This window comes from Lacerta agilis, chromosome 1 (genome assembly GCF_009819535.1).
Source record: "Lacerta agilis isolate rLacAgi1 chromosome 1, rLacAgi1.pri, whole genome shotgun sequence".
Taxonomy (NCBI): domain Eukaryota; kingdom Metazoa; phylum Chordata; class Lepidosauria; order Squamata; family Lacertidae; genus Lacerta; species Lacerta agilis.
This window is the reverse complement of record NC_046312.1, coordinates 46,724,400-46,748,800: the sequence shown is the minus strand read 5'-3', so window position 1 is coordinate 46,748,800 and position 24,401 is coordinate 46,724,400. Positions and strand designations below refer to the sequence as shown.

Here is a 24,401-nt window from a genome sequence, read left to right as displayed (position 1 = left end):
TTGCGTGTCATGGCTTCTATCTCACATCCAGTGCCACATGAGGCTCCCTGTGTGGCTTCTCAAGTTGTGGCTTATAAAGGCACCCAAACCAAGCTCCTTGGGAACATTGTGGCTGGTTTTGTTGTTCACGTGATAAAAATTTGGATGACCATCTGCCAGGGATGCTTTAGTTGAGATTCCTACATTACAGGACTAGAGATTGGACTAGATGACCTTGGGGTCCCTTCCAACTCTACGATTCTAAGTTAGACTTGGTGCAGTGGACATACTTTTCCAGTTAATATATCATAGGTCTTGTGACATCTTACTGGACTGAGAAGCCTAATGTAAGAACACTGCATGTGGGGTCTCTAGGATCTTATTTATTGGGGTAAATTCTAAGACATGAGGATTCAACAGCAGACATTCATTTATTTTATGCTATCTAAATTTAAAGAAAAAGTTATGAAGAACTATTAACAGGCTAAAACTGGTACACCCCAAGAGGTGTGCATTATATGTTGCACTAATTACTTCAACAAAGTTTTAACTTTCACTTAGGTCACATGTGAATTTTGAGCTTGATTTTGGGTTGTGTGTGTGAAAGAGAGAAAGGGAGACGGGTGAGGGAGAGAGATGTTTTATAGGAATACTGTCAAAGAGAGAAATACGTTTCCTGGGGATACTTCATAAAATTTAATTAAAACTTTGGTGCTGATCAGTTTGACTGGTATTATATCTATTCATTATACTACTGATATCATTAAACAACGAATTTTTAGGGGGAAAAGATAACAGAAAATTTTAGGTGTAATTTTCATTACAGAAAAGTTTCCAGTGCTGAAAATATGTCATTTGAGTATGCTGCAAGTTGCCATTAGACCAAGAAAACCTCATCCTTTTCAAGTTCCTGAGTAGGGCAAGGACTCACTCTGATGTTGTGCTAGGCCCATGGGAATGAGTTTCATGTGCTAGGCCCATGGGAATGAGAGCTACAGGTAGTGAGCAGTTTGTCTTTGCCATGCTGGCCTCAGAAGGACTTGTTCCCTCTTGGGCCAGATCTTCTCTTTGATGTTACATTGAACTTTAGAGTTGCCTAGAGTAATCCTTCCAGCTCACTGTGGGAACAAGGCCCGCCTTTCCTTCCCAGCTCTGAACTGGGTAACGCAAGTGGGGCCTCATCCTTTCAGCCATGCTGGACTGCAGAGTTCAAGCATAAATTCAAACACATCTATCCCTTCTCCACTTGGGAGTGACAAGTCTTTGGTGAGTTCAGGTTTTGGCTGACCTTCCTGAAATCCTTAACTATGGGTTCGCATACCTTTTTGTAGTTAAGGTAATACATATATGATTCTAGAAAGATCACAAAGAGAAACACAGAACTGCTTATTTTTCTGAAGTCAGGTAGACTTCACTGAATCTCCTGCTGCTTAACAAATGCCTCTAATTGCCTTTACTGGCTGTGCTAAGACCTAAAACTCCCACTGAACTAAAAGATAGACTTAAAAAATAAGAAAAGGCTGTGTTTTTCATTTCTCAGTTTAACCTTCTCTTCAGCTGATAATGCTGCATTCCTAAAACCACACTTTAGAAGTCTTATCTTAATTCCAGCCAAATGGTAAGCATAATCATAAGTGACATAGCTATGTATCATTCTGGTAGGTAAGTCAAAAGGGCTTTCCACGTGCAATTGAACAAACGATGGTACTGGAAACTCCAATGTTATAAAGAGAATTCTGCTTCATCTAGTGCACTGAAAAATGTGGCGTGTCATGAGAGAAATAGTTGTCTCTGAGGCTTGCAAAATCTGATGTCATTGCGCTCTCAAAGTTCTAGTAAGTGTAAAATGAATGGAATGAAACTAAAGTGATGACTAACAAAAACCACTCCTGCCTGAAACGGGAGTAGCCGAATTCTACTGTTCCAAGCTGACATCATCAAATGATTGAAGGTCTCTTTCTTGTAAAACTCTAAAATATTCAGGAATGTCCCAGGTTATATAAATTGCGTTTTGCTCCTCTTAACAATTGCATTAGTCTCTTGAGTTGAAAAGTGGTTCATAATTCCTATTTCATTTATCCTAAAAATAGTCCTGTTATTTTTATAATACTTTATTAATTTTCCATTTTATATCTTTTAAATATAACCTTATTTTTTCACATTATTATTTGCTCATATTTTACATAGCTGTCAACCTTTCCCCTTTTTTGCAGGAAATTCCCTTATAGCATTGGGAAACAGCAGGGAAGGTTGACAGCTATGATATTTTAGCAAGTTTAGTTGGTGTTAAATACCACCTATACATCATTTTCATAATATTTTCTTTTAATGCTCTACAGGCAGTAAATTTTATTCCTTCATTCCATAACCTTTCCCATGCCTCTAACGCAAGGGTCCCCAAACTAAGGCCCGCGGGCTGGATAAGGCCTGAGGGACTTGTTTATCCAGCCCACAGTAACGCCCACTGCCTCCCGCTCTTACCCGCGCTGCGCTGCATGGCTGCCCACTTCCGGGTCAGAACAGCACTGGAAATAGCTTATGCGCAAGCGTTATTTCTGGTGCACATCCGGGTCGGAAGAGGCCCGTGCACATGTGCAGAAGCTATTTCCGGTGCTCCTCCGACCCAGAAGTGCGCTGGAAATAGCATGTGCACACGCCCTCCGGCCCGCTGCGTGATCGGAGCTGGAGACACCGGCCCAAGGCGCGGTAAGTTTGCTGACCCCTGCTCTAACATATAGTCCTGTGAATTAAGCCATCACTTCCATTTTACAGATTACAAACTGAGGAGGCTGTGGTCTCAACGTCCATCAGGTGCTTCAATGGCTCAGATTTAATGCACTTCTGGGCTGTGATAGGCATGAGGTGTTTGAGAATTATATAGGAAAATCTTACATATGATTGTAGTTTCAGTGTATAATTTAACCTTCAACAGGGTGGGGAACCTTTATAAAATAAAATGCCTTAAACTTGGCCCAACAGCATATAGTTGCCCCAACGCCCATGCAGTTCTTTCAACAAAATTGTCACAATCTGGCTGCTGCATTTTGCACTAACTGCAACTTCTAGTCAAGAGTTGGCACATGTAAGAGTGCTTTGCAATAATCCAGTCTTGAGGTTGCATTACATATATCACTGTAGCCATTTGTGGTATATCAGCCAAAGCTAGTAGAAAGCACTCCTAGCCACTGAAGACACTTGGGCCTCCAGCATCAGCAATTGATTTAGCCTAACAGCCTGCTGCTTCAGATGTAGTTCAACTCCATCCTGAACATGCAGTTGATCAGACCCAGGAACTATTCACACATAGGACTTTGATCTTACCAGGAGTGAGTTTTTTTATTCACCCCTCCAGCCCACCTCTAAGTCCAGGCACTGACCAATCACTTGTGCAGTAATACCTGATTCAGATGTTAAGAGAGCTGTGTTTCATCAGCATACTGATGACTCTGTGCCTGTGACCCAAATCACCTAATGACTGCACCCAGCTGCTTCATATAGAAATTAAATAGTATTTGAGGAAGGGGCACTGCAGCATCCTACAACACAAATGCAAAGGAGCTGAAAGGCAGTCATCCAATGCTTACTGTCTGGAAATGATCACAGAAGTAGTGAGTGGAACCTTCTACACTGTGTCCCCAACTTGCAGAGGCAATCCAGGAGGATTCCATGGTTCATGCTATTGAAAGCTGCAGAGAGGTCAAGCAAGAGTAACAGAGTAGCACTCGCTCATCCCCCTAAGACAGTGGTTCTTAAAGGATGTGGTGCACCACACAGGTGTGGCAGGAGAGGATAACAAGTGTGGTAGGAATATTCAAAGACAATCAAAGAAACATTTAAACATTTCAGTGCAGTATAGTTAGTATTAAAAAATATTTTTTTAAAAAAATCTATGATCAGAAACAGTATCCATGCCTCTCTTCAAGAGCTTGGGCTATTATTCTGCAGTTCTCCACGACATACTGCGAACAGGGATTTTCAACTGACAATTATGAAAGATCAGAAAAGAGAAAGGCTTGTGTTGATGACGAGATGAGAGTGTTTATCTCACATTAGACCTAATATAAATGAGATTACCCAGCAAAAGCAAGCTCCCACCTCTCACTGAGTTTGTATACATACTTAAGGTACATATGTGAGAGGCTTGTTTATAATATTTTGAGAATGTTTCATGTTCTTATGTAGCTGTGTTCTTTTATACTTTCTGGATGTCCCATGGTCATATTATAAAGTAGTTGTGTTCTATATGTTTTAGCACTGCTAGGAGTTGTTTCTTTTTGTTTTCCAATGTGTTTCTTATCAATAAACAAATCTGTGTGGCACAAGCAAATTTTTATTCTGAAGGGGGGTTCCAGAGAAGCAAATTGCCAGGAGCTTAGAAGCAGTTAATGATGTTAACTGTTTTGGAAGAAGGTTTGGATCTGAAGTGTCTCTTGCATTTGTTCATAGAGAAGTTGTCAATTCTCCCCCATCTCTGGTGTCACATACTGTAACCATTCTTGATAGCCCTTTGATCATCAAGTGGATTTTTGGAGGACATGAAAGGCTATACCAAGAAATGGGATATGAAAAGCCACTGTGTTCATGAATTACTGTGCATTGTTCTTTGGAACAGTGTTTAAAATTCTCCATGCACATTTTGTACCTGGCTATTGGCATTTGCAACCGAGTGAAGATGCCCAGGTTCCAGGATGGTGCCTGACGTCTCCAGCATCTGTGAGTGCATGCCTGGGGATGCTTGGATCTTGACTGTTTTCACACATTAGCAACACTTCCTTAGAATTCTATTCATTACATTTTATCTGCACAATCGGAATGAATTTCAGAAACCAAAAAGTTATATTGAAAAATTCCACTTTAGAACTGGAAGGCCCCAAAATGGCAACTAGGCATTCCATTTTGGCAACTGTAACTCTGGTTTGGCGCCTAGCTTATATATCTCGCACTGCTTTGGAGCCAATTTAAATGGGTTTCACAATATTTATAAGTGGCATTGAAATTGTCATTTTACCTGTGCTAAGAAACTGGTGTCTGATCCTCCAGGTTGCATTATTGATTGGTTGGATAGAACTGCTTTGTAGGTGGGTAGACTCTTTCCCCCCCCCTTTGTGAATAAGCTTTACAGGAAATGAATAGTGGGGATATCTGTTCATGGTGGTTGGAAGACCAATAAATCAGCTGAACTGTTAAGCAGTCCACTCTTCAAGATCTTCTAAAGTACACACAGCATTAGTATAAGTGAACCTGATAGTTTACACTTTTAAATTGAATCTACAATTATTATTATTATTATTATTATTATTGCCTATCACATAAAGTGAACTTTCACCTGAGTCAGTATTAAGTGGTCTCATAACTGACGTAAATAGAGCAGATAGTTTACGTGCTGTTCTTTAGAGGTTTTGACATCATTACTTCTACTTACTAGGAAGCTTTAGCCATCTGCCGACTGAGCTTGATACAGCTACAGTAGTAGGAAGATGTCGTACAGCTTTGCATATGAGTAATCATCTAATTTTCTGTTTAACAGGCTTAGGATGCTAATCACTGTTACCTGAATTCAGTAGAAAAGAATCTGAGAAGACACAGGAATAGCTGGTTGTGATTTCATGATTTAAGTTTTTTCTTTGCACAAGTTGCAGGCTAGCTGGCAGAGCTGTTGCTATGGAAACAAACAGTCAGCTCCTGAGAGTGCCAATGGAATGCTAATCTGGTATAAATGAGGAGTTCCAGCTGCTGCCCAAAGGTGGGAGACATGAGAGGGGAAATGAAGGGAATTAAACCATGTTCCATTATTTCAGTATATATCTACTCAATGTTGGCATCTTTTTCAGGATCTAGCTACTCATTGTTGGCATCTTTATATGAGCTGCAAAGACTGCAGTAGCTGGAAGTAAAATGTTTCCATTATACAGTGGAACCTCTGGTTACAAACGGGATCCGTTCCGGAGCCCCGTCCACAACCTGAAGTGGCGCATCTGCGCGACGCGATTCAGTGCTTCTGCACACGCGCATGACGTCATTTTGCATGTCTGCGTGAATTGCCGAACCTGGAAGTAACCTGTTCCAGCACTTCCGGGTTCGGCGCATTCGTATCCCGTGACAAACACAACCTGAAGCAATCGTAACCAGAGGTACGACTGTAAATACAAAAATTAAAGTCTTCCATTAGTGTGGTCATTTCCCACCATCTACATATTTTAGATGTTTACTAGAAATTATGAAGTAACTTAGTGTTATTCTTAGCTAGTGCAATAATCAGGCTATGAACATTGGTGCACTGGTGTGATTAATCAACATTCTTCAGTCATATATTTAAGTCTTGTTAAATTGGTGAGGCTGACAAGAAGCAAGAAGTTTATTTGGGACTCAGTGTTGTTCTCCAGCTCTTTTCAACAAATTCTAAATTTGATTAAAAATAATGCTCTCTTGCCTTTTACAGAAACTGTATTGCGGTATTACTTGTTTAATTAAATATACATTTTAAATGTATATTGCACATCTATAATGACCTTTGAACTTGTTTGTATTTGAAGACTTCTTGCTCTGCTGTACAGTTGAAATCAATATGCTCAGATTTGATGTGCAAGAAAACATTTCTGAGTACTACTTACTATATTTTTATACCAACCCTCATGGAGACCACAGGGTGACTTACAACATAAAACACAAAATACATAATACAATAATAGTAAAAGGGGAGGAAGTCAATACTCCACCCCACCCCACTTTACTCTACTTCTCCAGGTGTGGCAGTGGAGGTGCTGTACCTTTGTCTTGCCTTGGTAATGGACTGGATGAGAGCCAACAAACAAGCTCGATCTAGATACGAATGAGGCTCTGTTAGTGGGCAGTTCTCTAGACAGGATGGATGGGAGGTTCCCTGCTATTGATGTGGTTTCACTCTCTTTACAGCAGTGGCTATGTAGCTTGGGGGTACTCCTGCATCCTTTGCTATCACCTGAATCTCAGGTGGCCTCAGTGGTGCAGAGTGCCTTCCATCAGCTTCGACTGGTGGCCCAGCTGTGCCTCTGTCTGTTTTGTTTTTTTACAATCATATTTATTGAGTATTTTATACACAAAAATTAAACAAACCACAAACTACACACTAACGAACACAAACTAACCAATACAAATCACACAAAATAAACACATATATCTATCTACCTCTTATCAAATACTCCTTCCTCACACTCTAGTGGGACTTCCTCCTATCTCCTCTTCCTGCGTCCCTTGTCTAATGTTCTTTAGTAACTTCTAAACTTCTTAAATTTCTAAGCTTTGTTTATAATTTCTAAACATATTATATATCTAAACATATTAATCACTTTTTAAAACATAATTACCTAATTATTTAATCTTATCTATTTCTTTTAAACTTACACATCATCTAACTTAACTTAATCACCTATCTTTTACTCTGTAGCCTATCTTTCCTTCTAGTTATATATGACTTTCAATCATACAATGCTTTTTTAAATACAATTTAAATTTCGTCCATTCTTCTTCCACTGCGTCGTCCCTCTGGTCATGGAGTTTCCCGGTCATTTCTGCAAGCTCCATATAGTCCATCATTTTCATCTGCCATTCTTCTATCGATGGTAATTCTTCTGTCTTCCAATTCTTAGCTATCAAAATTCTAGCTGCTGTTGTGGCATACAAAAATAAGGTTCTATCACTTTTACAAATGTCTTGGCCTAGGATGCCCAGTAAAAAGGCTTCTGGTTTCTTCTTAAATGTGTTTTTCAACACTTTTTTCATTTCATTATATATCTTTTCCCAGAAGTCTTTTACCTTAGGGCACGTCCACCACATATGGAAGAAAGCTGTGACTTTGTCTAGAAAGGGATAACCTAATTTCTGTCGTCTGTGATCTGGTAAGCCTTTGTAGGTGGTTTGGAAACTTCAGCTGGTGCAGAATTTGGCGGCCAGGCTGCTCACTGGTGCAAGAGGCTTTGAGCATATTACACCAATCCTGGCCCAACTACACTGACTGCTAATTAGTTTCCAGGCCCAGTGGAAAGTGCTGGTTTTGACCTATAAAGCCTTAAACAGCTCAGATCTGCAATACCTCAAGGACCACCTCTCCCCCAAATGAAGCAACCCAGACCCTGCAATCATCATCAGAGGCTCTTCATGTGCCTCCATCACTAGAGATCCAGAGGGTGGCAATATGAGAACAGGCCTTTTCTGCACTGGCTCCCCGGTTGTGGAATGCTCGCCTTAGGGAGGCTTGCCTAGCGCCTTCATTACATATCTTTAGGTGCCAGGCAAAACCTTTCTCTATAACCAGGCCTTTTGCCTGATAAAAATTGTATGGCCTTTTAGATGTGTTTGTGGAAAGAGGGAGTTTGGTTTGATTGGATTAGATATTTTCTATTCTACTTTTGAATGTTTTTGTCATGAACTGCCCTGTGAATTTTAGATGAAGGGCAGTTTGTGTGTGAGAGAGAGGGGAGGGAAGAGTGTGTAATCCTGGGCCATTAGCTGTGCTGATGATTACTGGAGACCAACATTGTCTGGAAAGTCACAGGTTGCCTAACCCTGGCATAACAAAAATGGAGTTTTTATAACGTTTAAATTGATCCTAATAATTTAAATTTAATTTAAATTTATTCTCTTACTGTTTTTCATTTTTTATTCTAATGAACCAATGGGATTGCAAACATTTATAAATAGACCATTTCACTCAAAATCTTTATTTTTCTGGCTTTTTTCATAGCAAAACCATGAAATCACTCCCATTTCTCTTGTACGTTCATACTCTGTAGACAAAATAGCTTGGTGACTTACTTTGCTTACCCTTTATGAGCTAGACATTTACTTACACATATCTGAGCTTGTAAAACCTAGTTGCTGGAATGACTTCTACTATTTCTGAGGCCATGTCCCTGACCGTTAGTGCGTTTTTCTCACCCACCAATTTTCTCTCTCCTGTCAATCCACAAGGAATCTTGCTTAAAGAATTCACTTGCAAATCAATATAGTCCTGGTTATTTATGATTCTTCAGATTTTGTAGTATTACACTTTTAATTTAATTAAGCTTGTAGTATAAAGTTAAACATAGCATGTTTTCTTTATTGCTAATTACTAAGGCCAATGCACTCCTCCAGATTCTATCATTTATTTTAAGTAGATGGGAGTAAAGGGAATTAAACAGTGTAAACAGAAACTTGTTTTACTAAGTTTGAAACTTTGTCTTGGTCAGTGTTTCCCTAACAGCCATCATATACTAATTAAATGATGATTACTCAGACCACTCAGCAATAAAGTTTTGAAAAGCGGACACCTCCTGTATGTCACATAATTTGAAGCCTGTGTCCATATATTATGGCATAAACCATAATATTCAAAATGAGATATGCCAAGTGTGGATTGTGAACTAAAGTGGGAAGGAATTCTCCCAGTTTGAAGTCAGTGCAGAATAATCATTTTCTAAACTATTAGTTTTGAAGATGGGCATAATGAAACCCAAAACATTTTTAGTCATTGTTGTTTTAACTGAACTGAACTGTTGTTATTCTGAGTAACAAAGACAAACGAGAGAGGTCAGAAACTGATAATGGTGGTCTGCAAAAGTACCGGTTTGCAACAGAGGCACAGTTGTTGTTGTTATTATTATTATTATTATTATTATCATTTAAAGATTTTGTTGATTTACAAAAGTGTGTGCAATGGCTCTCTCGTATTTTTTCCATGTAACATTTTTACAAATCAGATTTGGTTGTTGAGACATTAGGGAGGGAAGGGGTAAAGGAGGTGGGTGGGATGGGTGAGGTGGGGTGGCGATGTTTCCATTTTCCTTGATATTTGTAGGGTTTGGTGTCAGCGTTGATTGTGTAGGTTCTCTGTTGTTCGCTTGTGTTTCTTCAGCGATGAGAGAGGTCGGGATTGGCGTAGGGTGTGATTGTTCATTTGTGGTTGGCTGTGGTGATCTTTGGTTTTCTGTGTGAGTGGGGTTGGTGGGTGTTTTGGATCAGGTTAGCCATATTGATCTCTTTGCTGTCGGTAGATTTTTGTCATTGTCTTGTTGGGCTGTGTGTGTGATGAAGGGGAACCATACTGGAGTGAAGGTGTTACCTAGCTTCAGGTTACCTGAAACAGAGGCACAGTTAACCTGAAGCTAGGTAACAGAATTATCTAGCCAGGAACAGCAGAATAGGACGGGGGGCAGATCCACAACTGCATCTAAAGTCCTACCCCTTCTACCAGCCATGGTAAAAGGCTTGGAGGAGAGGGCAGTTGTTCCTGACATTTTTTGCTGCATTATCTCCATTAGTCATTGCCACCAGTGGGAACATTGCTGGTGGTAGCATGCACTTTTCCAAACTTGCATTGGACCTGGCAGGGTTCCTTTATTGTGGTGGAGTTAGTAGCTCCCACCAGCAGGCAGATCAGGGGTTAGGATTGCTGTCTTAGTTGCGGGAAGACTGTGAGCCTTGAAAAATCATAGGAGGGAAATAAGGAAGCTGTCAGTGATTCCTAAAGCAAGGACTTTTACTGATGGGAAAATCTATGTGATAAAATTAGAGTAACAAACTTCCTGTAAATTAAATATTCAGAACCTCCACATGCGGTCGGAATGCCTCAAAATCAAATCCTTCTGGACAGCAGTCATACAAGAAATATGCAAAATAACTAAACAGGTATTAGAACACACCCCAGAACTGGCCGTAGTGAACATCTTCCAACATAATAATGCCCAATAACATTATAAAGAGCTCATAACTCAACTTCTTTCAGCAGCCAGAAGCATCATAGCCAGACACTGGAGAGACCTGTCAGAAGTAAGCATAGACCAATGATATCAAATAGTATGGAAAAAGTCTTATTAGAAAAACTAACCAATACAGTAAACTGAAACTGACACGGGGACGAATAGGAGAAGACGCCTTCACCCTGGTTCCCCTTTATCACATACATAATCCAACAATACAACAACAAGAATCCGCTGACAGCATACAAACAATTTTTGCTAACCTGATCAAAAAATACACATTCACACACCCCACTCACAAACAAAAACAAATCTCACTACAGCCAACCAAAGACAACCTACCACCCCCTAGGCCCCACCCCCAACCTCTCACCACCAAGGAAATAAACAAGCAAATAGTAAGAGAACCCATACAAGTGATGCTGACACAAAACCCCACACAAACACTAAGTAGAAGAATAGAAGAATTGCCACCTGACCCCACCCCACTCCACTCACCATTCCCCCCTTTCCCCCTCTTTTCTTCCTAACCTCACACTCTATGCAACACTAATGTCTCACAACAAATGAAACTGATCTGTAGAAAATACAACTTGAAAAAAGACAGTGTAAACTAAGAAATCTTTAATAAAAATATTTTTTTAAAAATAACTAATTACTAATTTCTAAATCATATTACGTTGTCCTTATCTAAGTACTGATTCACCTGTGTGCTAGTGCATTGCACATACAGCCTTGGGAACTTTTAGGTCACCTGCTGATTTTAAGGGTCCTTCCCTTCCTCTGCCAGTGTAGTTATTTGCATTTGTACATCTAGCAGTGTACAAATTCCCCCACAGGATGAGCAATTGGCTTTTTACCTTGGAGGGAGAATGTGGAAATCTCTGTACCCAAGTATTTCTGCTAAATTTACTAATGGCAACTGAATATAACTGTAACATTAGGTGAAATTAACTTTACTTTGTTTTTTATATTTTCTCAGATTTTCTTGTTGGAAATTTTTCATCTTGGTCTGGTGACGCATATGAAGAATTGGTTCATGCTATAATGGATTTTAAGTGGTACCTTCAAGAAAATAGGCCTTGTAATAGAGTTTATGTCTGACAAGTGGTACGACTTACTGCATACAACAATGACAACCTCTCATATGAATGGGCATATAACAGAAGATTCTGACAGTGAAACAAAAAATGTGGATCTTGTACCGCTTGAGGAGCCTCAGAGGCACAGAGAGATGGCTGTTGATTGCCCTGGTGATCTGGGAACCAGGATGATGCCACTGCGGAGGAGTGCTCAACTTGAGCGAATTAGACAACAACAAGAGGACCTAAGGCGAAGGCGGGAAGAAGATGGAAAGAAACAGGAACTGGACCTTAATTCTTCTATGCGGTTGAAGAAGCTAGCTCAAATTCCTCCCAAAACTGGAATAGACAACCCTATGTTTGACACAGGCGAAGGAGTTATTCTAGAGAGTCCTCATTGTGCTGTGAAAATCCTAGGTATGTATAACTTGGAATGAAACTTTTAAATGAAACTCCTGCTGGTGCAAAATGCTGCAGCTACACAGTTGATGGGGATAGACTATCACCAGCACCTAACTATGGTGCTCAAAAATTTGCACTGGCTGCCCATATGCTACCAAGCCAGGTTCAAGGTGCTTGTATTAATAAGCAAGGCCCTTAACAATTTGTGTCCAGGATACCTCAAGGATCTCCTAATCACTTATATCCCTAAATTGAACACAGGTCTTCAGGGGAGTCACTGTTAGTGGCTCCCCAAGGATCATATACGCAGCCCATAACCACCAGGAGCCGTGTGTTTAGAACTGTGGGCCCAATTTTGTGGAACTTCCTTCTGGTTGACGTCAGACAGGCCCCCTCCCTACTGAACTTGCAGCATCTAATGAAGACTTTTTTTTTATCCCAGCAGGCATTTCATTTGAAGTTTGATGTTAATGATTTTAATTGTTTTTTACTTTTTGTATTGTATCATTGTAAACTACTTAGAGACAATTGTAGTATAAATTGTTTAAATAAATAAAATTTAGGAACCATGTGCTCTGCGGGATAACATTTGCAGAGTACTTAAAAATGCTGCTTTTATATTTGTTTTAAGTTCAGAAAGCATTTCAGAAACTTACTAGGCAAAGCACATGCCATGCATGAATATGAGATGCATACTAATGAGAGTGAACAACAGAGAGGCTCTAAGCAAAATGTTTGTATTACAAATAAATTAATGCAAATCTAACATACTGAGATGTTAAGGAGAAATACATGGTAAGCCAAACAGCCATGCCTGGGGAGACACCAGGTAAAGGGCAACAATAATATTTGCTATGCCTGACAGGACTGGAAGTTAACAGTTAAAAATAAGTGTCGCTATACATGAACAAGCAACAAAGCTACTGCCTGGGCACATAACAACAACAATCCTATTATAGCTTAGCCAAAATATGTATAACTGAAATAATCACACATTTACCCTCTGTTTATTCCACCTCCATTTTTCCCATTCCTGAAGCCCTTGGTGTGAGGACTTGCCAAATCTGTTATTTGTAAAGAAACATGTACGTGGATTAAAAAAAAAATCCTTCCAGTAGCACCTTAGAGACCAACTAAGTTTGTTATTGGTATGAGCTTTTGTGTGCATGTGCACTAACAAACTTAGTTGGTCTCTAAGGTGCTACTGGAAGATTTTTTTTTATTTTGTTTTGACTACGGCAGACCAACGCGGCTACCTACCTGTAACTATGTACATGGATAGTGCTGTATAAATAAATAACTAAATTATAGTGCAGAATTTATGGAAGCAAATATCTGTTCCCCTAGGTTTGGACTATATTCCTAGATACATTCCTACTGATGGGCATATTATTTGAGTAAAATGATGACCTAATATAATTGTTGGGGTAAATTAAGTGTAAAGCAGTAAGATATATAAAGGTGGTTAAATAGAAGTTTCCAGCTGCTATAATGTTAGATTGAAAATTTTCTTTATCTTATGGGAGTTGGTAAATCACACCAAACTGGGTTGTGCAAATTCTTGTCTAGTTCATTTTCTGTCTCTTCAACACCTGTCTCTAGTTGCAGTGACCTCTGGAAACAAAGCAGTGGCTATAACGATAGCATGTCGAGTCAGACATCATGCCACACAAGTTAAGATTTGCAATCCACCTCAAACCCTAATCATATATACACTAATAAGAATTGGCATTCAAAAGAACCAAATTTGTTATATAGCTAAAATAGCACCATCCAAACACACAAGGAGATAGATAGAAGAAGGGTTGATAGATTCCCCCATATGACAGAAATCCGGTAACACTTTACAACAAAACCTTAAGGAAGGAGCCCACACAAGGCTGACTGGTTTGCAGGGTGGGCACAGAAAAGGGAGTAAATTAAGTGGATTAAGGCTTGAACAGGAGCACTCTACACTGAAGCATTTGTAGGCCCAACCCATAACTCCTGAATTGCGGTTTGCTAGCCAGTTGCTAACCATCCTTTGTCAATTCAGACATCACATGAAACCATGATTAAGTGTCAGTAAATATGGCTGGGTAGATCATCTGAACTGATTTGTAGCAAGGAACTTGGGTAAAATTGCCACTGGACTTAAAAGAAAATGTTTCTGGAACAATAAGTGATTTTTAATGAAAGTAGCTACATCCAGCATAGGTAGTCACAACAATATAGATATGCACTTTCACTTTCATCTGCAACAAATGATTTGTTAGCTACAATATAATAGTGTTTCAGCGCTTCAGTTTAGTTACTGTTACTTTGCATCAATTTTATAAATTGTTGACCTGTGTTGCCTTTAAAGGCATTGGTTGTATTTTAACTTTATAAATATGACTTAGAGGAGGGGTCTGGCGTACTCTGGCGTGCCTGGCGTACTCTGGTCCATGGGGTCACGAAGAGTCGGACACGACTGAACGACTGAACAACAACAACAAGAGGAGGGGTCAGCAAACTTTTTCAGCAGGGGGCCGGTCCACTGTCCCTCAGACCTTGTGGGGGGCCGGACTATATTGGGGGGGAATGATGTAAGAGAACCACGAGCCCTGGTGACTGTTTACCTGTGTCTTGCGAGCGGCAGGGGCTGGCGGTGGCGGGACGATGAGCGGCGTGCGAAAGGGCTCCAGAGAGGGGCTGATTAAAATGGCGGCCGCTCGAGTGCTGCTACTGCTGGCACCAACAAAGCCCAGCCCTCTTCCTCCTCTAGGCAGGGCAGGGAGAAGCCAAGAGGAGGGATGAAGGAGGCGCTGCCACCGTGTGAGGGAGAGGGAAAGAATGCGCGCTGGCGATCCATGTGATGATTCCCAGACCGTCCGTGGGATGGATCCAGAAGGCAATTGGGCCTGATCCGGCCTGTGGGCCTTAGTTTGCCTACCCATGACTTAGAGCAGGGGTCCCCAAACTAAGGCCCAGGGGCCAGATGTGGCCCAATCACCTTCTAAATGCGGCCCGTGGACAGTCCAGGAATCAGCGTGTTTTTACATGAGTAGAATGTGTCCTTTTATTTAAAATGCATCTCTGGGTTATTTGTGGGGCCTGCCTGGTGTTTCTACATGAGTAGAATGTGTGCTTTTATTTAAAATGCATCTCTGGGTTATTTGTGGGACATAGGAATTCGTTCATTTTTTTTTTCCAAAATATAGCCGGCCCCCCACAAGGTCTGAGGGACAGTGGACCGGCCTATGGCTGAAAAAGTTTGCTGACCCCTGACTTACAGCAAGCAGTATGAACCTGTTGCTGTGGTGATGAGGAGAGATTTAATTTGAGAAAATACTATAGTTGTGACTTGATTTTTGCAGACCAGTAACCAGTCTTAAATACAGTATATGTAGGGTGTCCAGTATTCATTCTTTTAATTCTTTATTTAATTAAGAGATTCTGCTTTCTGTAGCCAAAGTCCTAACCAATACCCAGGCATTGTTCCCACAAGCTCCATTTTTCATAGCATTTTGCATGGAAATGCTGCAGAATTGTTATGTGTATTTACATTGCATTCTGCATTATGGTTTTTACTCATGAGAGTGTTCTGTTAAATTCCTGTCAGTTACAGTGTCATGCAGGGAGGATTAATACATGTGAAAGCCCATCACAGCAGGTGTGGAATGGCTTAATCTCTGCTGAAAGAGAGCCCATCCCATCCAAGGATGGCTTTCACTATCTGAAAAAGCTCTGCCATATGGGACTTCATGGAGACATTGGCAACTGTCACCAAAATACAGCCTGAGTAGCATTCACAGCCTGGGCATTGGTTAGGAGCTACTAGTCAGCAAAGCTCTTGTTCCATGTGTAGGCCTTCTTGATACCATTTACATGTTGGTTTTGTAGGGTGGCAAGCCACTGAGGCTGGCTTGAGTATGCTTACAGATTAGTCCCATCAGTTCGTTGTGTGAATTAGGTATCTGATAGGTTTGTGGGGAGAAAGTCCCAAAGGTCTAGAATTCTTTTGGTTGCATCCAAATCTTTGACATTAACTTGCTAAAGCAACCTTCAGAATAGGGATTTCCTTCTACAGGGGTGGAAAGGGTTAAATTCCCTCCTCTGTGTCTGTGCTGTGATCCACAAAAACATTCCCAACAGCAGTTGATGCTAAGGGGGGGTTCTTTTTTTACATGGAAAGAAACATGCAACATCATTATTAGTTTGGTCCTTGATACTGTGAAGTTGAAACAACAAGTGCATGCCCTTTCCCCACCTAATAGAGATAAGGAGATTTGAGGGCTCTGCCTTCACAAGCTTAACACTTGACAACAATGTTGTGTCCCTCTCCCTTAACAAAACAGCCCTTTTCCAGGCCAGTGATTATTCCCAAGTTATACGCTACAATAGCCATCAGCAAATGCATTGCTGATAAGAAATAGTTGTACCCACTTGATTAGGCTGATGCAAATTTTCTAATATTGAGGGAGACGACTGAAAAAAATTACAGGCTCTCATCAACCATATCAATTGGCCATTCTGGCTGGACTGGTATGAGTTGGAGTCAAACAACATCTGCAGGGATTATGGTTTTTCACCTGTTTAAATATTTTTTGACTGTCTTTTTTCAGTCTCCAGTAAAATAAGACTGACATTTTATGCATTAGTGCATAAATACTAGAATAAATATTTGCTAATTTGAGGAACTTGTAGGGGAAATACTCACATTTATGTGAAATTTTGCAGATCACATGCAATTGAGGTCTCAAGTCTTAAGCCTTCAAAGTAGTTGTGCTTACGAGTAGCTGAATATTGACATCTTTAAATTTCAAAGGGTAGAAGAAAATAAGCACTAAAGAACTGCACTTTGTATTTATAGCATGGATTTTTCTGTGTGTTGTTGTTCAGTCATTCAGTCGTGTCCGACTCTTTGTAACCCCATGGACCAGAGCACGCCTATCCTTCACTGCCTCTCGTAGTTTGGCCAAACTCATGCTAGTCGCTTCGAGAACACTGTCCAACCATCTCATCCTCTGTCATCCCTTTCCCTTGTGCCCTCCATCTTTCCCAACATCAAGGTCTTTTCTAGGGAGTCTTCTCTTCTCATGAGGTGGCCATAGTATTTGAGCCTCAGGTTCAGGATCTGTCCTTCCAGTGAGCACTCAGGGCTGATTTCTCTAAGGATGGATAAGTTTGATCTTTTTTGCAGTCCATGGGACTCTCAAGCGTCTCCTCCAGCACCATAATTCAAAAGCATCAATTCTTCGGCGATCAGTCTTCTTTATGGTCCAGCTCTCACTTCCATACATTACTCCTGAGAAAACCATAGCTTTAACTATACGGACCTTTGTCAGCAAGGTGATGTCTGTGCTTTTTAAGATGCTGTCTAGGTTTGTCATTGCTTTCCTCGCAAGAAGCAGGCATCTTTTAATTTCGTGACTGCTGTCACTATCTGCAGTGATCATGGAGCCCAAGAAAGTAAAATCTCTCACTACCTCCATTTCTTCCCCTTCTATTTGCCAGGAGGTGATGGGACCAGTGGCCATGATCTTAGTTTTTTTGATATTGAGCTTGATATTTTGCGCTCTCCTCTTTCACCCTCATTAAAAGTTTCTTTAATTCCTCTTTTCTGTAAGCGTGGCATATTTTCTGCTTTTTAGATTCAACATTTGACACTTTTGCTGAACTTCAAAACAAAATTCTAGCTTGCTCTGAAAGCTGTCAAACTTGGTTTAAATGTGTGACTGTGCAAAGAATTCTGTATCTTTTATTTTATTTTATTTTATTTTATTTATATTATTGGGAAAGGAACAGCATATAACTGCTATTGTACCCCAGGAATGTGGCAGTTTGCTAACATTGTTCCTTCCCTCACTAGTTTGTCATATGAGTACTTTCCCTCAAAAATCCTAAATGAATAAACCAAACACTTTACCTGTTGATATACTGTACTTTTCCGTCTATAAGACTCCCCCATGTATAAGACCCTCCCTATTTTGGGGGACTTAATTTTAAGAAAATGAGGGGAGATGGCCCCAAGTTGTTGAGCTTTTCCCCCCACACAGCTGCATGCAGGAAACACTTCCTAGATTGTTTCCCACATGCAGCAGCATCGGGAGAAGTTGCGCTCCAGCCAACTGGCTGGCTGGTGGGTGCACTGCTTCTCTCCCCCCACCCTATGCCACTATCCATGTATTGGATGACTCTAGTTTTTTGACACGATTTTTGAGTAAAAAAACCTTGTCTAATACATGGAAAAATACGGTATTACTGTTTTGTATGATAAGCATAAGACTTGAAACTGCATTTTTAATAACACATACTCACACAGGACTATTGTTTCTGTTTGCATTTGTATTTTTCTTCAGGATGCAAGTTGGCTATAGTTTTAATTTTGTTTTTCAAGGAAGAAAGCAAAAAAAAACAAAACTGCAGCTATTCCCTCCCCTTCCTTATTTCTTTTTTAACTTTAAATATAGCTGCTTTTAGGTTTTGTCATTTTTAAATCATGCATGCATTGCCTTGGGTTGTAAAGTTCCAAAAGAAAATAGTCCTTTCACCTGTTAATTACTAGTGGTGTTCCCAAATAAGAATTTGCTTCAGAGAGCAGGGCATATATTATTGCCTGTCCTATTCTTCAGAGATGCCTAGTTCAACATTTATTTAATATGACACAGCACAATTTCCTCTCCCTCCTTCAAATCTGCTTTCCTGTCATGCTGAAAAAGAATCCTCCCCTTAGTTGCAGTTCTGTTTATTCTTTGGTATTAATTTGAGCAATATGCACATTGGATGTCTACCCTGTTGCTGCTGAAATCAGAACATATAGAGCATCGCATAAGGTAATAATAACAGTTCCAAAGTATTGAGAAGAAATATTGCTTTATTGTGAGTAAACCATGTTCTGTTCATGTTGGGAGAGGAAGGGTGGACAGCTTTTTCCTTCTGCCAGAAGCTCTTTGTACTTCTTGAGATGCTACTCTGCTTCAGACCTTTGTCCACTGTCAGCATAAGAGAAGAGCTAAAAAGCTCCTGTACGAATACCATATGTAGTACTTTTTGTGCCAGCTTATGTTTTCTTTTAATTGTGAAAAGCTGTGGGGAATAAATATTAATGTATGACTCATCACTTTAGCTAGAAAATGGGAGTTATTGTGATGTATCTATATTTTTAAGACAAACATACCAAATCTAGAATTAAACTTGTAATGCCTATGTTGCTGTTTGTGAAGCAGAGATAGAATAGGGTTGTCTTTACAGTACTGTATGAAAACAGTGGAATGTTTTTGCTCTTTTACCTTTTCAACATTCACTCTTACTGCAGTCCTTCTTTAGCCTCTTAAGGTGTTCATATTTTGTGTGGAGAGCTGGTGCTTGAGGGAAATTCTCCCCCCCCCCCACGTTCTCTCTCTCTGTTGGGGGGGCAGCCTTCATGCTCTGTTCTGGGTTATTTGAGCTGCCAGAGTTCATATCTGGAAGAGAGAGAATATAGGGGCGCAAGAAGTGTTATAAGAGCCTTGTTCTTGTTGGGAGGAGGTTATGCAGAAGAGGCAAAATGCTAAGCAGGCTAATGTACCCATCACATGTATATTAATAATTTCTGAGGGTGGGGCGGGGAGAGAGAAATGTTTCTGCAGAGTTAAAATTACACTGCAATTATGGGTACAAATTGCCTATCAATTCATATTAACATACTAAACTGGCTTGCATGTCACATTAAATCATAGGTTAGCTCAAAAGACTCTGCTTCACTCCTCCCCTGCTCCTTTCTTTAGTGTGCTAGGAAACAAACAAACCAGAGGCTTCTCTTTCCACAATATGTGAACCTGTGTTTATGGTTTCTTTTTCTCCCAACAAACTACAATGGTAAACTCATTGACTTTAAATCAGAGTTTATCCTATGGTTTAAAGTGACATATGAACCAGGTCATTCACTTCCAATAGTGTGTCTTTTGGCTACTTTCATTAAATGTTTCTGATAAAATATGCATGCCACCTATGTCTAGATATTACTTTGAAACCCTTCTAAAGAATGATAGCAAATCTTTACTACTTTTCAAAGTACAAAATGAGATAAAAATCAATTATGTTCCAATGAGAGTTCACAACTCAAGAATTCATATTCTGTTCTCTTTTCCTTTCATATTTCAGGCTGTATGTTGTGTTGTGGAATGATAGAGCTATCTCTGCCTTATCCTCTACTCCACCTCCCCCACAATTAAACTATTTGGCTTTAAGCCATAAGAAAGTTGTGACTTTTATATCCATAGAACTGACAACAGTGCATAATTTATCTTCCTTTGCGTAATCATCTGAGTATATAGCACAGTGGTGTTATGAACCCTTCCTGTTCAGGAAAAACAGTCTCATGAGTGTGAGCAGTTCTGAATTAAGTTGTGTGGGACACCCAGAAGAAGTGGCATGAAATTCCAGGGAGGATTAGGATCCTAAAGCAAGTGCTGCTACTACCAAACAAGACCTACATAGACTGTTCCTTGATCGTGGACCCTTAGTGATCTACATTGGATTAATGTGGGTAACTGCCCTTGTAATGCCCTGACATCCAATATGACTTGAGAAGGGAGTTCAGAAAGAGTTGCTTCTTTGTATGTGACTTCTTTTCCTCTTAATGCCAGTGTTGCATTTACTACACAAGCACACAATAGCAGACTGCATACACATAGCTGCATGCAAGACTGCCCTCCCATCCTTCTGTGCAAGTTTATTAGGGTCAAGTTTTGCCACCTGAGAAGGCAGTATAGGTTTAGAAGGATGCAAGTTCAGAAACTCTGACACTCATAATGGTGACAATGACCTTATTTGCACATCAGATAAACTCCTGTTAATGTGAACTCCCGTTGCTCTGTCCCAGCTTCTGAAAACCTAGCAGTTCAAAAGCATACCAGCGCAAGTAGATAAATAAGTACCACTGCAGCAGGCAGGTAAACGGTGTTTCTGTGCACTCTGGCACTTGTTACGGTCCTCCGTGCACCATTAGCGGTTTAGTCATGCTGGCCACATGACCTGAAAAGCTGTCTGTGGACAAACGCCAGCTCCCTTGGCCTGAAGCAAGATGAACACCGCACCCCATAGTCACCTTTGACTGGACTTAGCCATCCATGGGTCCTTTACCTTTAACATCACAGCAAACCACAGTGAGTTGTTTACTATGAACACACTGAACTCGCCTGTTTTGCTCTTCCCTGGTATTATATGAGAGAAATAAACCACAATTCCTGACTGAGCATTGTATCTGAAGTAGGGTTTTGTTTGCACTCCAAACAAGCCACAATGTGAAGCCAAAGTTTCACTGTGGTTTAGTGCAGAGGTAGGGAACCTCTGGCCCATGAGTCATTCTTGGCCCTCACGGGGTCCAGTTTGGCCAGTGAGGCTATTTTTCCCAAATCATGTCCACCTATCAAACTGCTGATATGCATGTCATCTGATGCCCAGGTGGGCAGGGTTCAATTTAATCCCCTGCACATCAGCTGATGACTGAGGGTAAAATCTTGCTCAGTTGGGATCTCTAGCATTTCCCCTGCTGTATAGCAAAGCAAGCAGCCACAGGTTTCTTGCAAGTTGTCTGATTTTTGTCAGCCTTTTCATTAGGAACCAACTCTTGTGTAATGTGGAATTGCAGTAATTAAGTACATTTACATTTAAAACACATCTGAACTTTACTGTGATGTGTGAACAGGGCCATTGTGTAATCAGCCATTGATCTTACCATACTAACGTTGGAATTTATTGGACACTAATTATGACAAGAAGAAATATGCTAAAAAGCGTAGAAAAGATACATTGCTGAATAATAATTTTATACCACTGTTAACTGAGATTTATCAAGCCTAATATTTATAATAGCAAAAATAATTTGAAAAGGGCAGTTTATTTTTTTCCCTTCAAAGCCTTGCTCTTCTAGTTGTGCCTTTCATCTTATATCATAACCAGTTCTTCAGAATGAGGCTTTTCTTTTTTGTTTCTTTTACCTTATACATTCAGGCTAAGTAATGTATTTCTATTTTCTTTTCAGAAGTTGAAGAGCTCCTATCATCTCTGAAACATGTTCAGCACACCCTGGTAGATCCCCAAAGCCAAGAGGAAATAGCTCTAATTTTACAGCTGGTTCAAAACACCGACTTTCAAAATGCATTTAAAATACATAATGCGGTTACTGTGCATATGAACAAAACCAGTCCACCATACCCACTTATCTCCAATGCGCAAGAGCTTGCACAAGAGGTATGTATAGTGTACATTCCCATCCAATAATGATACTAGTAGTAGCTTATTTCAAATTGCCAGCCATAGCTATGTCATTACAATGGGGAGGGGAACCAGCATATAGCCTGTATTACTATCTGTTTTCTTTGTCCAGAAGAAAATAACTTCAGACTCTGAGAAGATAGAAGTTGTATCAGTAGAAATGTAAGATGGCAGATAACAGTGTTCAGTATCCTAATTGATTTAAAATATATCTCTGTTCTTCTGCAAGCTTCCTCATTTAGGCTTCGTACTTCGGATACAATTCAATACCCAGGACCCAAAGGATCATCTGACTAGTTATGCATGCCGAAATTGAGCTTATTACTTTTGTGTCTTAAACAGCAGTCTTACCATATCTCATTTCAAATAACCTAAGGAGTCTTCCAAAAGCACATTTTGGTATGGAGTGGTAGTCTGGTCAGAGAAATACTGGTAGTTTAAAGTTTCACTGTAAACCCCCAAACCCTTGCATGTTCTTAAAATAGCTCATAAGATCCTGGCCAAAAACTAAATAACATCAGCATGGTATGCTATTCAGCATTGAATTGCTTTTACTAAATTAATAGCCTCTAAAAAAGAAAGCATATTGCAGATAAAGCAGCGTACTATAACAAATGAGGGTTTTTGTTATCACCTAAATAGGTGCTTGAAGCAAGCCTTTACCTTTTCTGTTTCTACCACTTCTGGAAATTTGTTCTGTTTTTCTAACACATTGAAATTACTAAACAAAGCAAAAGTTAACATGGACTTGGCAGTAAATGTCCACTTTTCTTGTTACTACGAAGCTGATAGTAGCAGACACTGCACATGTAATTTTTACAAATGTGAAGCAATTCCATATACATGCAGGCACAGATCTGAGTTCATTCAGTACCTCAACAAAGCAGCTAATGAGTCTTGTTAACTTAAATTCTGTAGAATAAATAGGATTTTGTTTCTGCTAATGTTCAGAAGACTGACAACTACTGCTACTTTGGACTAGCCAGTTATATAAAGTACTTTAACAGCCTATATGTTTATTTTGCTACTTTGAATGTTTACATTGCTTCTTGCCATCTGGAATTCCTGGGATGTTTGAGATGTGGATGGCTTTATTAATACTATTTTTTAAAATAATAACAATAATATTTAGAATATATAATAGATGTAAAGTATTCAAAGCACTTCAGGCTACAATATATTTTGCTTGTTGAGATTCTATTTTTTCATACACACATACTGTGCATCCTGTTATATTTGAATAGCTTACAATATTGAGCAAACATTTATTAGGATGCCTTGTCTTATAACAAAAAGAAAATGAATATTAGTTTTTATCTAATGAAAATATGGCTGCAATTTTAAGAGCAGTCTATTTTGAACAGCTACTTTGCAAGGTCCCTACCAGAACTGGAAGCCTGGGTCAATAACAATAAATAACTATCCTAAGTTTTTTCATGTTCAATACCACAAGAAAACAGGACTAGCTGCTTAATTTGAGGTCTATGTCTGTATCAGAAGAGCATGCCTTTTTTAGTTTTCCTTTTAAAAAGGGCAGTAAGAATGTATTTTCAATAGCTTGGATAAGTGCATGGATGCCGTGCACATGCCCTATTGAGAGGCATTCCTTGTACTTTCTGACTAATATTCAAAATAGAGTATGTTGTTTGCTTTATTGCTTAAATGTGAGTACTATGTAGGATAATTCTCAATCCACCTATTTCCTCACTGTTGTTACAGACAAAAGGTAGTTTTAATAACAAGGCAAGGAAAATATGATTTATCTATTTTTCTGAAACTTTAATTTAATTAGGAGGCTGAGCAAAGCATGCAGGCTTAAGGAATTTATGTGGAGATTAACTCCCTAAAATAATGTGCTGTACTCTGTCTCTGTTATAAAAATAGCTGTTGAACATCAAATTTAATTACATTGATTTTAAAGCCAGTTAAACGCGGCAAAATTGAGGGCTAGGATTAGGGGGAAATAGTCTGAGTGTTGAGCCTCAAAGATCAGCTGATGCAA

General features: G+C 39.7%; 1 protein-coding gene across 3 annotated transcripts in view; it reads left to right on the top strand.

Moving 5' to 3' along the window:
* MPP5 (membrane palmitoylated protein 5) overlaps positions 1-24,401 on the top strand; it is a 51,386-nt gene that overhangs the window by 8,538 nt on the left and 18,447 nt on the right. For 2 of the 3 annotated variants that reach the window (XM_033147525.1, XM_033147543.1), the window contains exons 2-3: positions 11,677-12,193; positions 22,167-22,375. In XM_033147525.1, coding sequence (XP_033003416.1) covers positions 11,791-12,193; positions 22,167-22,375 — 612 coding nt within the window. In that variant the 5' untranslated portion in view covers positions 11,677-11,790. Of the gene's footprint in view, positions 1-5,506; positions 5,723-11,676; positions 12,194-22,166; positions 22,376-24,401 lie in introns of all 3 variants that reach the window. The other variant, XM_033147534.1, reaches the window with a different exon arrangement.